This window comes from Anopheles bellator, chromosome 2 (assembly GCF_943735745.2).
Source record: "Anopheles bellator chromosome 2, idAnoBellAS_SP24_06.2, whole genome shotgun sequence".
NCBI classification, from domain to species: domain Eukaryota; kingdom Metazoa; phylum Arthropoda; class Insecta; order Diptera; family Culicidae; genus Anopheles; species Anopheles bellator.
In genome coordinates this window covers 64,834,220-64,848,169 of record NC_071286.1, presented here as the reverse complement: position 1 = coordinate 64,848,169, position 13,950 = coordinate 64,834,220, and the positions used below count along the sequence as shown (strand labels likewise).

General features: G+C 49.3%; 1 protein-coding gene across 1 annotated transcript in view; it reads right to left on the bottom strand.

Moving 5' to 3' along the window:
• The window catches only part of LOC131210716 (out at first protein), a 38,715-nt gene extending 25,456 nt beyond the window's left edge, over positions 1 to 13,259 (bottom strand). The window contains exon 1 of the mRNA XM_058203999.1: positions 13,146 to 13,259. Coding sequence (XP_058059982.1) covers positions 13,146 to 13,259 — 114 coding nt within the window. The remainder of the gene's footprint in view (positions 1 to 13,145) is intronic.
• Between the last annotated feature and the right edge of the window lie 691 nt (positions 13,260 to 13,950).

Below are 13,950 nucleotides of genomic sequence, written 5' to 3'. Positions count from 1 at the left end.
CTGCTTTTGTGTCACCGTCCGTGATGTGTGCACGACACGGCCGTGATTCGATTTCGTCATTATCCTCTCGATCGAGGGCACTGTTTGCTCTGTCCGCCCGCACGCACCCGGACACCCGAACCTCGGAAGGACCTCGTCAGAAGCTTTTTTTTCCTCTCTCGTTTGCTTGGTTTGTTCGCGCTCCTCAGCGTGTCGTAACACATCGTTCAATAAGTCCCGGGACTAACTATGACAACAACATTTTATCGGCAAAATTCTTTATTATTCTTCAACATAATCTCCGTCAAGTGTAGTACAATCATTCTAACGCTTCTCTAACTTTTCAATGCCATGTTTGTAGAACGATTTGTTTTTTGACTCAAAATGAGCCTCAGTAGCAGCGATCACCTCCTCATTCGAGCCAAATCTTTTTCCCTGGAAACGTTTTTCAAGCCATTGCTGAGCTTGAACAGAACAATGTTTTATCAAAACACGAAACTCGTTTTGGTCCATTTTTTCACTACTGCAAAGGTAGCGTCACTTTAACCAATATAGCTTTCTTTGTTATATTTCGAATTGCATCAAATTTTGACACATCTTATCTGAAGGTTGGTACTTCTAAACCTTGGTATATAAATGGCATTATTAGCGCCATCTCTACGCTAGTCCCGGGACTTATTGAACGATGTGTTACATAGGCACAACAGTGTTTTGGTTCTTGGCTCCGTGTTTGGGGCACTCGAGACTCTCGGGCCAATTTGGCTCGAGTGATGGGCGCGTCACTGGATCGGGCCCGGGTCATCACGTGCCACCAAGCAATTAGAGTGGCAACTCCACCACCGGCCGCCGGCGTGTCCTCGCAGTGGTCCCCAATTTATCAAAAACGCAGAAGCCCCAAAAGAAGCCGGAAGTTTCAGGTTGGGCAAACAGCAACGATTGGATTTTTTTTCTGTTTGTTTCTTCTTGTTGTTCCACCTGGCAGCCACTGAAGGTCTTTCTTGCCTTGCCGGCCCAAAAACCTTCGATGAGCAACTTTGAGAGGCTAAATCTAAGCTCTAACTAAGGTTACCTTCGCCTTCGTAATTAGCAGGAGAGACCCACACCGCGCGGATGTCGGCGGAACGCTGGCTTATTAATGGGTCGGAGGTTTAAAATTTCCCTCAACAAGTGCAAAAATTGAAATTAAATATTTATGCAGCCAATTAAGCTGAGTTGACCTCGCCACAGCGTGGCGGCGATGGGCCAGTGCTTCTTCTCCCATTCACTGTGGGGGGGAAAAAGTAAGTTTGTTGCAAAATTTATGGACCTCCGCAGTACTCGGTGCTGCGGTCGTCCCGTGCCGTTAAACGCTAAACGGTGTGCCCGGCCACCAACTTCCATCGAACTTCCTGCGAGCTTGCCTCGTTCGCGTTTTCCATTTCCATTCCCAGTCCGATCGGTGGCTGGAAACTTCCTTGGGAAGCTGAAACAAAACGCGTGGCGCACGGACGATGGGGCCGAGAGAGAGAGAGAGAAAAAAGTGTGAACATTTGCCAAAGAAAAACTTTCTTCACCTTCGGCGGCCTCACCGGTGCAAAATGGCGCCCCCCTTGATATTTAGAAGAACGCGCGGCGAAAGAATGAAACTTACTTTCAAGTCCTTCAAAGTGCGCACCAAGTCCTTTCCTTTCTTCGCAGGCCAACGAAACACGGATCTTTGACACGTTGCCCCAACGGAATGAGATGAACAGCCGCGGAACACACCCCGGGGCCATGCCGTTCCGTGCGCCATTTACGCCTTACTTTCGAACGAACAACAATCGTAAAACCCGTTCACCGTTCGCCAGACACGCAACCCGATCGCATTTATGGGCCCTTTCTCGGCCCATTCTCGAGCTGGCTTAACCCCACCACGACGAAGGCACTCCGAGAGGCGGTTCGCCTTTCTGCGGGAGTCAAATTAACAATTGCTCTTTTAACGACTTTTTGTTACGTAAGAAAAAGTTATCCTTCCGCGGTCGCTGCCATCCACGGAACGATGCTCTCTGATTGTGCCGTGCCATGATGCTGCCGGTGGCCGGTTTGCCTTGTTGGTGTTGTGCTGACGTTACAAAGTGGGGCCACAACGCGGGGCCACATGGAAACCGGCGTGGAACAGAGTTTCACTACATCACGCTACGCGACGACTTGACTTTCGCCTGTGCCACCGAACACAGCACCTTCTGGGGCACACATTATCGAATTTTATGCACTAACCGCCACACACATAAGCGCACGGGGCAAAATATGTTTGTCACATGGCCCGTGGTGGGCTTCTCGCGGTGGCCAGGGACTAGCAAGGAACGAAGGAATACACAACAGCCCGCCAGAAACTAAACCCCAACACATCGGGTAATAATGACATAAAATAGTCCAACTTTACCGTCCGTTTTCGGCGACTACAATGTTGGCCCCAGGAACGCGGGGGTCCCATCGGACTGCGGGCCGAGAATGGCGATTAAACTGTTACATCTGTAATTCGATGTGAGTTGGGGTTTCCTTTTGTTGGGCCACTCGGGGGTGTACTCGGTGGGTCGTTTGGTGGTGGGAAAAAGTAGGATAATGTTGTTATTGATAAAAGAAGCACAAGACAACCAACATGGAACAGAAGACCATGAGAAGCACAGAGCCGCGCTCTTTCGGTGATTTTGTTGGTTGATTCGGTTCCGTAGCGTTCGCCAAAGCTTTTGTAGCTTAAAGCAGGTAACTTTTACTAGTAGTAGTCGTTGTAGTATTTTGTTCAGTACAGCGTCATTTACATAATAACTTTGTGTTCATGGGTAAGCTTATTTCTTATTACTAAATTTATTACAAAGCCTAAAACTAAAACTATGAATATTTATGTGCACGTACGACCTTTCTCTTTGCATTGCAAAATTAGTTTGGTGAGCTGTTCTTGGTAGTTAATTCAGGGAGATTAGTGTAAGACAGATTGTTGTTAAACAGTGCTTACCCCTTAATTTATCAAAGAAATGAGCACTAAATAGACGAGACGAGATGTTGATTGTTTTGTCACCGTTGAACGATCAAGGTTGAACGATCAAGGTTGAACGATCAACGTGTGTTATGTAAGATCTTAGTCTATTCATGAAGGAACATCATGCTCCAAGTATCTTGTCCCATCGTATTGCAGCATCATTCAATGTGAGCTTTGAAGGTGAGTCAAAAAGAGGTATCAAATTTGAGCCAAGAAAGAATTGAACGGAGTAAAAAGAGCCCAAAAATACCCCACTGGCAACGGAGCCCATTTCTTATGTCGAATCCAATCAAATATTATGTTGCCTTCGCGATGGTGAATCGTGGCGAATTGGAAACAAATGTCCACCACTTGAGACCCAAGAACAAAGAGAAGAGAACTCTTCCGCCAAATAGTGCCATTGACCGTTCGTGTCTATCCTTTGCCAACCATTCTAGCCCACCGTGATGTGGGCTCCGTCGTTGAGCTTTCGCGCTGACTGTGATTTTCCTTGCGCTTGCGGAGAAAATAAGTTACAACACATTACCGTGCCCGGTGCGCCGCCGTGGGCAGGCATTTGCAATCGTAGGCACGTGTATGTGTGTGTTTGGGCCCCGTGAGGAAGCTGTGGGGACACCCGGAAAAGAACCGGGTCCATAAAGCCACGCGAGCGACAAGGGAATGAACTGCTCCGAACGCTGGCGCTGTGCCATGAAGTCGGCGCCGGGACACGACGACGACGACGACGACGACGCGGAAAAGCGGAAAAGTTAGTCCTTTATTCTGTTCTTTTATTTTGTTTATGACTTTCTCAGTCACAAAGAACGGAACGGCTAGAGATAGTCGCGAAGTGTAGAGCACCCCGGTGGAGACATAGAACTGGCAAGCCTCAAGTGGGTTCGGGCCTCGGGCGCCCACGTCGACCACTCGCCACCCTAACACTCGGTGCCACCTTGCCGCCACCGGGTGGTGTTAGTGGGGAGTAAATTCGGTCACTCAACTGGCACAACTTTCTCGGCTCACCTTTCGTTTTCCGTTTAATGTTTTATGTTTAGTGGCAGCCGAAAGCGCTGCGAGACGGCACGGGACGACATCCTGGGACTGGGCCTGGGCCATTGACCAGACACACTTGGCGGCGCCCGCCGGGTGTTTTGTTCGTTATTCTAACATTTTAACAGTGTTTATTGAGCGAAAGAGAAAAAGGGGCGCACAAGAAAATGGACTTTCTTCGCGCGTAACGACGACGAGCCGGTGACCTTCGGTTGCCGGTTCGGGTTCCGTCTGTCGGCGATCGCGGAAATGCGAGAATAAAAGCATTCCATACATCCAACCCTGTAATATGATGAATGCTTTCATCGGTGGCCATCACCGATGCCCATTATTCCGACGGTCCGTCACGCAACGTGCAGCGTTGTATCCGAAATCATTTAAGCAATCGGGAGAGACAGAGAGCGAAAAAGGACCAACGGCCGCGAAAGATGAAGAATGGGAAGGTGAATGTGATTGAGGATTTTTTTCTTTCTTGCTTTCGATCACTTCCGGTCCGGCCTGGATGTGACAAAGCGGCGCCGCAATGAATCATTTGTATGCTGCCCGATGAAGTGGGATAATTTGTCGGACTGTCTCCGGTCGCAGATTTGATTCTCTCACCAGTCTTGGGTTTCCCCCGATTGACGGCCCAGCGGACGGTTGATTGTGGTTCTTTTTTTTCCTCAACCGGTTGATCGTCGCCACATAAAAGCGGGTGCGGTTTTTCGATGGCCGTCCATAAAATTTTACACACCGCCCTGCTGCCGGATTGGCGTAGGTTAATTGTGTCGAAAACGTGACCAGAGTGCGAAGCAGGATTCAACCTTAGTCGCACATTAAAAGGGCACCCCGCCTTCGTTCCGTCGACGTAAAAGCGCACTTCACTTGCTTCCTTCCGAGCGGCGGATAAGCCGGCGAGTTTTGGACCAGAAACAAAAATGAAGAAGTGTATTGACCACTTTGGAGTCTTCGAGACGTTTTTGAGCAAATATTATCGATCGGCGAAGCCATACTGGCTGGCTGGTGCCGTTGGAGGTTGCGAGCTGGGATCTACCGAAAACCCCGAACAGAAAATCGTTGACCTTTGGCGCGCGACGTGGACAGCATGTTCAACTGACAGTTAAGTGCGGATCGGAATGATTTTTTCGACCAAAAGGATCGGATCGGAAACTTTTTGGTGAATTATTTAACTGACTTTCCCGGGTCGCTGTAACCGCGATCGCAATGCGTAATGCGTCGGGTCGCCGCCAGGTTTGCCGGTGCGGCGAGGCGACAGTTCCAGGAAGGCTTAAAAGGACCCACCCTCCCTAATTTATGGACACCCTGCCGCCCGAATCGAATAGCGTGTTTCGGAGAATTGGGAAAAGAAAATCTGCGCGACCTTATTATTTCATAATTTTCACAATTCCACCTTCACCGGGGACCCGCCCCTGCTGCTCCTGTTGCCGAAGAAATATTTCGACCGATTCCGACCGAATCTGACCCCGAGGAAATATTTTATCGATACCAATTTCGCTAACCCGCCTTCTGCCGGCCGGCCGGAACGGATCGAACGAACTCCCTCGGTCCCAGCCAGCCAGCCAGCCAGCCAGCTGCCGCCGGCTCATTTCTATTTCGCCCCCAGGGGGTTCGCCACGCGGCCCGGTCGAACCTGTAATAAAAGACCAATCGGTTTTGTTAATCAAACGGCCGGGCCAGCAGCGTCGCCCACGGTCCTTCCGACGCCAACGCCGCCGTCGAACCCATTTAAATGGCCAATTTCTTGCCTAGAAGAGCGTACCGTAAACCGTTGGCTCCCGGGCGTCCGGTGTCGTTAATTGGTAACGTCACAAACGGATAATTTCTTCGAATTCGATTCTGTGGGCCGAGCGTATCGATCCGGCCATCGATCGCCCCCCTTAGTGGTTCGAGAGCTCTTATCCATTAGTGAGATTACCGGCGGGCACCGGCCGGTTTCGGGTCGGCACGAAAAATATGCCAAACGCCGCATCAGGACACACGGGGTTGGCCAGGGTTCAACAAATCCAAACCTGCCCTCGGTCGCTTGCCAACTAATGCTGCTTCGGAGGGACAGCTGCTGTTTGGCTCGGCGCGTCTCGCAAAATTTATTTTTAACAACCAACCGGCGAGTGCTTTCTTTTTATTTTGCGGCCACCATTACCGGACGTAGTTTGACCTCAAAAGCATCACTCCCATAATGGCGCACGGCGCGATCTGATCATAAACATAATAATGAAAGCTATCATCAGGGAAGTAGTAACGATGGTTCACCGGCCAATTGCCCGGCGAAGGCGAAAACTTTTGACCTCCACCGGCAAAGGCTCGATCGGGACTCGGGCCTCTCGCCGGAGGGCTGCAACAGTACGGACACGAACCGACGGACCCCGAGCTAAACCACATGTAAGCGAACAGCATGCTGGAGGGCGGTTGCCGAACGACAACGAAATTGTTGGTTTTGGGTGATTTATGGTTAAAAAAAAGCGTAGCAGATGAAACAGAATCGGTTGCGGATGGTGGCGTGAACGGTGGGTGCGGCCGGAACACGTTCTACCCTTAGATGGTATTTATGAAAGCCGAGCGTCCGGTTCCGGCTTTTCTCAACCGGGCTTCCCACCGGGGGTCGAACGGACAGAACAAAAATGTTGTACCACAGCCGGAGAGGCCGGTATGGGAGCAGAGGAAAAAAAAAGACGGACCGGACAAACAGAAGGAAGAAAAAATCCTACATCATGCATGCGATCCTCGACGCTCGGAGCGAATCTCGGCCGCCGCCGCCGCCGTCGCCTCGAGCACACACTCCAGACTCGAGACTCGGACTTGCCTTTTCCGTGTGCCTTCGTGTGCCCACCCCGCCGCCGGTCGCTTCCTTCCGGAACACGTTGTCCTCGTCGGTGCCAAGGCTACTTTCCTTGCTTCCGTCCCACAACCTGGCCGCCCTTTGCTCCTTCCTCGGGAGGGGGTCGCACAAGCTATTCATAGGAGTTGATACGTCCCACCGGCTGGCACAACATGGTCGAAAGCTAAATATTTATTCACGCATTTTGTTTGGATGCTTCTTCTCGTCCCACTGGGAACCCGGCACTCTCTCGCCCCCTGATACTGGTTCGCTTTTCCAGCATAACCCGCCCAGAATAAGCCGACCCGGAGCGAAGACCACGATGACGGCGGTGGGTTCCCCATTTATATTCATGCTCTCGTGGTACAAGCTCGTAAATTGGGTAAGCAGAGGGAAAAAAACACGGTGGACAACAGTACTGGAAAAAGAAAAACAAAATGGCCTCTAAATAAACAGAAAGCAAATACACGTACCCACGCTCCGACCGAAATGGGTTCGAAGAACCGACGGTCGGGGTTGCAAAATTAAACCCAAAAAATATTCACACCAAACGCCGGCCGGTTCCACACAGGCCAACACCGGAAGTTCGGCAGCAAATGGCAATGATCGGAACCGGCTCCCCAGTCCCAGTAAGTGCGACGTTGCGTGTTTGATGATACAGCACACAGAGTGAGGCACATAAAACCTAACAAACGTCAGCTGCGGCCACCGCCAACAGTGTTGCGTCCTGCGACAACATTAATCGGTAATAAATCATTCCGGAACGGCAAAGGCCACGTACCGAGATTTGCGCTCCAAAAGCAAACGGTTATTCCACAAATTTGTTTTCGGTCTCTTCGGTTTAAAGGGCGGCGATCGTGATCGATATCGACTACGATCAACAGTAAGAAAATATAAAGTACCATGTAAAGGCGATAAAAGATCGAGTAAAGAGTGATGAAACAAAGATTGGACCCACAGAAATTTTACCAACCACAGCGAGCATTGAACGCGACAAAGGAACGCGAAAAACGCACAGAAACCTCAGGAGCGTCAAAAATGGCGCACCACATTCGAGCATTACTGCAACGACCCATTTCTCCGAAGATAAAACGTTCTATACGGACCGAGCCGCGATGGCGTCGGGCACTTCCAGGCGATCATCAGGCGACTCGCAGGACTCGTTAGATTTTATTTAACACCAAATCGCTTCGCTTTTTATCTCGACTGTAGGCGCCCGTGGAACGTGCTGCCTCATGAGCTCATGGTCCTAATCGTGCGGGAACCATTTTCCGTTCCGCGGTGCCGCGTGCAACGTAGACACGCCCGCCCAATGCAGGGCGCCCTCGGAACAGGGCGCACCATAATCACTATTAAATGTGAAAATAAAAGAAAAAAATCGGTCGGTCGGTCGTTGCCGATCACACGCATCAAAAAGCGTGCCACCACCGTACAGTGTTCCGTGCCCTAAAGTCATAAACATGCAAAACATGAACAACTGGCGCCGGGTGCCTGCCCAGGGAGGGTGACCTGATAAGCGACGGGTTCGACCATTTTTTGTTTGCTTCGTCGAGTAGCGGTACCCAAAGTTTCCGACGGCAAACCAAAGAACTTACCAACCGTGGCGGTGGGAGAAAGTAAAAGATGAATGATGACAAGAGCCAAAATTCAGCGTCGTAGAGCGCAACGGGAGGACGTGCTTGTGCTGGCACTGTGGCGGCACTGTAAAAGCCGACCAGGCGGACGTGGACGATAAATTTACGCTTCGAGCAGCTGAATCATCATGCCTGTGCCTGTCGCGCCTGCCCTGGACAGTAGGGTGCGTAGAATTGGTGGACCGAGCAGCGCTTCAAAAGGAGCAGTGCAAGTAATGAAGCCATCAATCATGGAAATGGATGACATTAAGCGAAGATGATTTCTATTGCGAATCGATGGGTTTTTAAATGATCGACTCGTACGAAATCAAAACATCCACGGCCGCCTGCGGAATAAAATTTTCTTTTATCGAACACCAGGCGTCTCCATCGTATCGAAGTGCGCGTAAAGTACCATGCGTCTCCATCGTAAGATAGATCGCTACAAAATTATTCATTTTAATAAATGGCCCTTTAAGGCATCACCAAAAATGGGCTCGATGTCGCCCTTTCTGTGGCAAGAACTGTACCGTGCGCTCGAGCAGCAACACCGACTCCGTCGGCATGAACATGGGCTTTGCGTTGAATACGCACGCCAGCGGACACGCACATCTTGTAAGCTGCGGGGCTACAAGCGAGTCAACCATACGCACTTACCCCAGCTGTCGGCGGTGAAGCGCGGAAACTGGCAGCGGTGAGGCTAAGCAGAAACGAAAAACGAGCAATCCGGCGCAAACAAACTACGGTTTGCTCCGATGGAAATTCGTGATATCTCGCTGACAAGCTGATGTGTTAAGTCGAGGAGGGCCCACAAGTTCCGGAGCCCCGTAGCCCCACCTTTACGCTCCTCCTCCCAAGGATATGCTTCCTCGGCTTCCACGCCGGCAGGAACGACAACGGAAGAAAAATGAAATTTTCAAAGCACACGGAAAACGGTTCCTCGACCTAAAATATGATACCGATGAAGGGAACCGGGGTTTTGTTGCCTTCTTTTCCGGCCATATTATTTTTGCTTCACCCCGGAACCCCGGAACGCTTTTCTTCCGTGCGTTTACACAGTTCACTTTCTTCCGAGTTCTATTCCGAATGCTTGGCTAGGCACAATACGCTTGGCCTTTGTTCACTGTTCTCCCGCTCCCGGTTCGGAGTTGATTGATACCATTGACTCCTTTCGAATATTGCGACGGATATGACAGGACTACAGGCCAAGCGAGACAAACGGATTCGGATAGAAAGGATGGCACCGGCACCGGGAGAAAAGATTTGTTTTTCAATAACCGGTTTTGATTGGATAAGGCATTTGTTTCGTTTCGGTTTCTAATCAATTTTTCGACAAACGCCGGAAACGTTTACATGCAAAATTGTTGACGAACTCGATTCACTCCGGTGGAAGTGAAGTTTTGCTTCGTTCGTAATGGATAAATCTGTTTGATTTTAGAGCTCGCGCTGCTTCGCTTGAACGGTTTGTTCAAACGCCAACTAAACTCCATTACGGAGTACCACAGAACACAATTGGGAAGGAAGGATTAGGATTTGATTTGCGTGGTATCAGGAATGCTAGATTTACGGATTACAATACTCGCTTCATGTCAAAACATTTTTTTACCGGTTAAATAAAAAAATCCTATACTTTATTCATCTCCTATATTTGTGGTAATTATCAACGATTGGCTCCACTATCAGCCCAATGGTGTAAATGGATCCTTTTTCAAGTTGATATTATGAATATTAACGTTCGCAGTCAATAATCTATAGCCCCACCATGATATGTTTTAGCAAGTGGCTTAAAGAAACCTTCCTTCTGGCACACAAAATGGCGAATATTATCCTGCTACGCAGCGCCCCATCTCGCTCTCGCACAGAATGTATTAAATGAAAATGGTAAACTTTAATCTAATCTCCACCATCTGGTCCGACGACCCGACGACGGGCAGACACGCAAGCTGCCGTTTCCGGCGTTATCGGGCCTACCAACAGGAGGATTTGCGATCCCTACTCAAACACCGGGCCACCGGGAGTAGGCGAAACACCCCGTCAATCTCGACAGCTAATCGAACGGAGCGCCGAAGGTTTCGGGCGTCGATCGAAAGAAAGCGGCTTAATGGTCGCCCGACAGACCCACGAAAAACAAATGGAGCCACGTTCCGTAGGCACGGAAATTTCATGCTAAAATTTCGTGACCACATTCTCAATACAAATTTGGCCCAGCCGCGCACAGCAAATGGATTGCGTTCGGTCCGTGTTTCGCTCCGGTGGCAATCTTTTTTCCGCTGCTTCCAGGAATCTCCATCCGGGACTGTACTGTTTACAAACGATACCACGTTCGCTCCGCGCTGCGGTTACAGGTTCGTCGGATAGGTGTGGTTGGGGCAGGCCACTTTTTTCCGCCAAAGGCCAGGATGCCAATCTGACATCATCACGTTCGAAGCACGGTCAGAAAGCGTTCCATCACGGCATTACGATGGCGGCTGGGGTCGCGATGTGTGGAGCAGAGATGCCGTGGTTCTCTGGTCAAATCAGCCGATCTGGCAACGCAGGGGCGGTTGTGCTCCCGAAGATTTCCGTGACAGACCCTAACGATGCCCTAAATGGCCCAACAAATCACGGTGCGTGTAGCACCGACTGTTGCTGTCTGGTAGAGATACCACTGGACAAATATACATAAAACACTTCAACTATTGTTTGTTCCTAGATTTATTGACAACAAAACATAGCCATGTATTCATCCATCTTAAAATATTTTTTGAAATATTTTATGAAACATTCTTGTAATTATTTGCAGCAGGGCTTAACCTTTGTTAACTTTATTTAAAGATAAAGTTATAAAGAATAAGTGTTCCCTTCAGCCTCTCAATATCTTCACTCGTCAGTCAGCGACGTACAAAACAAAACCTTTATTGCAGCTCCTTAAAAATAATTATCCATTTAGCGTCGTTTCTGTTAGCTCTCTAACCCCTCCATTGTGGAAGGTCATCGTTCACAGCATTTAAATATAATATAGCGTGAATGTTAACAAAATAGGTGGAAAAGGCATAGGAAATGCAATATGTATCAGCGCTCACGGTCCACGATCAATTCCAGCGACCCCATGATTGAAGGCAAACAAGTTCTTCCTTTCACCGGGGGGTCGGCCAATCGCTAATCAACTCAAACGTTACTAGCAGCGCATCAACAAGCGGTGTCCAGTAGTAAAACACCGCTTCGCCGGCACCAATCAGCGGCGAAGCATAAGCACCGTGTGGTGGAAAAACAACTTTCACGCCGAAGCACGTCCACGGCCAATATTGGCCACCTCGGTGGCGTACCCGAGCGAACGGTCGGAGCTGTTTACGTCAAAAATTGCTGTTGACCGGCAAATTTAGCCAACGCAAAACATCGTTCTACGTGAGCTCGCTTCGCCTCCCTGGCCACAGTTTTTCCTGCTGGAACACGGCCGGTGCTATTATGCAGATTATTGTTATCGTTATTTAATTATGTTGCTCTGCCGGCGTTGCTCTTGACAGCTCCTGCCCGAACGGATGAAGCGTCTCATCGGATCGGATCATGTAATTTTCACGTCCGGTCCGGTGGTCCGATGCACAGTCTAGCTGATGCGGTACGGACCAACGTAGCCAAGAGGAACGTTTTCCATATCATAAACTGTCGTGTCCAATAAATAAATTGAAACAACCAAGTACAGTTTTTGCTCAACAAACCATACCATCTTCCTTCCGCACGCATGGCCTTCAACGGGAAATTGTGAGTGGGACACGGACGGGGAGTTTGGCCCCGGCAGAGTTATTTTACAAAACATTCCTCAAATGGTTCTATCGATACACACCGTTCCAACTCTGCCAAGGCTCCCGAATTCTCTTGACACAAATTCTTCGAACATTCTTCCCCGTTTTGGGGCAGTAAATTTTGGACCTTACCGGTAGCCGGGTAGCCGGGTGGTCGGCACACGGTTAAAGGAATGGCATAAGGGATGAATATGATACGTTTTGGGTTGGGCGCGCCATGGACTTTGCCGCCATTAATTCTTTATCACCGGTCCAAAAACGTGCCCCGGGCCCGTACGTGGAATTTTGCCGTAGCCGTCGTTTTCGACGTCCCAAAATCGATACAGCCAACGGTCGCTCGGCCAAGTAATGTTGTGTCAACGGAAGGAAAACCACAAGGCATCGACCACGGCCAGGTCGGCCAAGGCGTGCAATTAGATAAATATTTGGCATGGCAGACGCGTTCCCGGCGTCTCACGGTTCGCTGGAACCGGTGAGATATTTTGGTTCAATTAACAATCCACTCCGTCTGCGGCTGTGCATTTGTCAGCCGCAGACACCGTTCGTCTTTTCACGCCCATTCCGTGCAGGTGTTCCGCTGAGCCACCCCCGCACCTGATGATGGAGAGGTTGTCTAAATAAGATACGAAAATAATCAGTTCCCTGAGCGGGGAAAGCAAACATGAAACGCAGGGAAGAGGGAGAGGGAACAAACAAAAATAAGGCAAAATTTCCCATCCGGACATCCGGATCCGTGTGTCTCGTCGCGACGCCAAACATGTCGCGTGACAGCGTCGGCTATGTAGCACGCAACACGCCGATGGTAAATAATTCACCAATACACGCACAGAAAGGAACTGTCAAACGGAACGAGCGACCAAAACATTGAAGAAATTCCGATTTTTTGATTTTCCTGGATTGGATTGTGATTGACGAAAGGGTGGATAAATACGCACCTGATTTTGTACGTTGATGATGAGCTGCGTGGATGTTCGACACACGAGATGCAGGACACAGCAAAACACCCACAGCCCATCACTCGGCGCTTTCCGCACTTTCGATCGACCCATTGTACGCACCAATGCTCTTCCCTACGACTTTTGCTCCAAAAATCACCACGGAACAGATTCCACGCAATCAGCAACACCGCGAACAATAAATGATAAACAATTCGCGGTTCGACCGACCCATTCCGCACTTCTACAACGAGCTGTTTGCGAAATCACGAGAACATTTCCGAGCTTAAAAGGCCATCTGGCACCAACCGAAATTCCGCCGTTAGGAATAAATTTATTGCTTCCCCAAACCCGTCTGGATTCCTCAATTGGTCATCTTCAAACAACTCACGAACGATACGATCCGGCGCGTTTTGTCTTTTGCGACCGCACAAAACATATATTGGCTTAATGAACTTGATGCCTTTCCTATTATTATTACTGCACTGCTTAAACACGGGAACATAAAACTGTAAAAGTGAGCAGTAAAAGGGAAACAATCTTCGTAGTCACAGAATCCAGTGGTTCCCGGCCTGGAAAAGATCACTTTCACAGCAACAAACACGTAAATTCGACGGGAAATTACCCGTTCCCGGCAAAAGTTGGCAATGATTCACTAAAGCACCACTCTGATTTTCCGCTTGAACGTTATTATTGTAGCGAGCCTGAACAGATTGGAGCTACGAGAGTTTTCAAATTTTCATATCGCTCTTGTTCGAATTATAATTTATAATGTTGTTTTGAAAACTCTGCACTTTCTGACCAA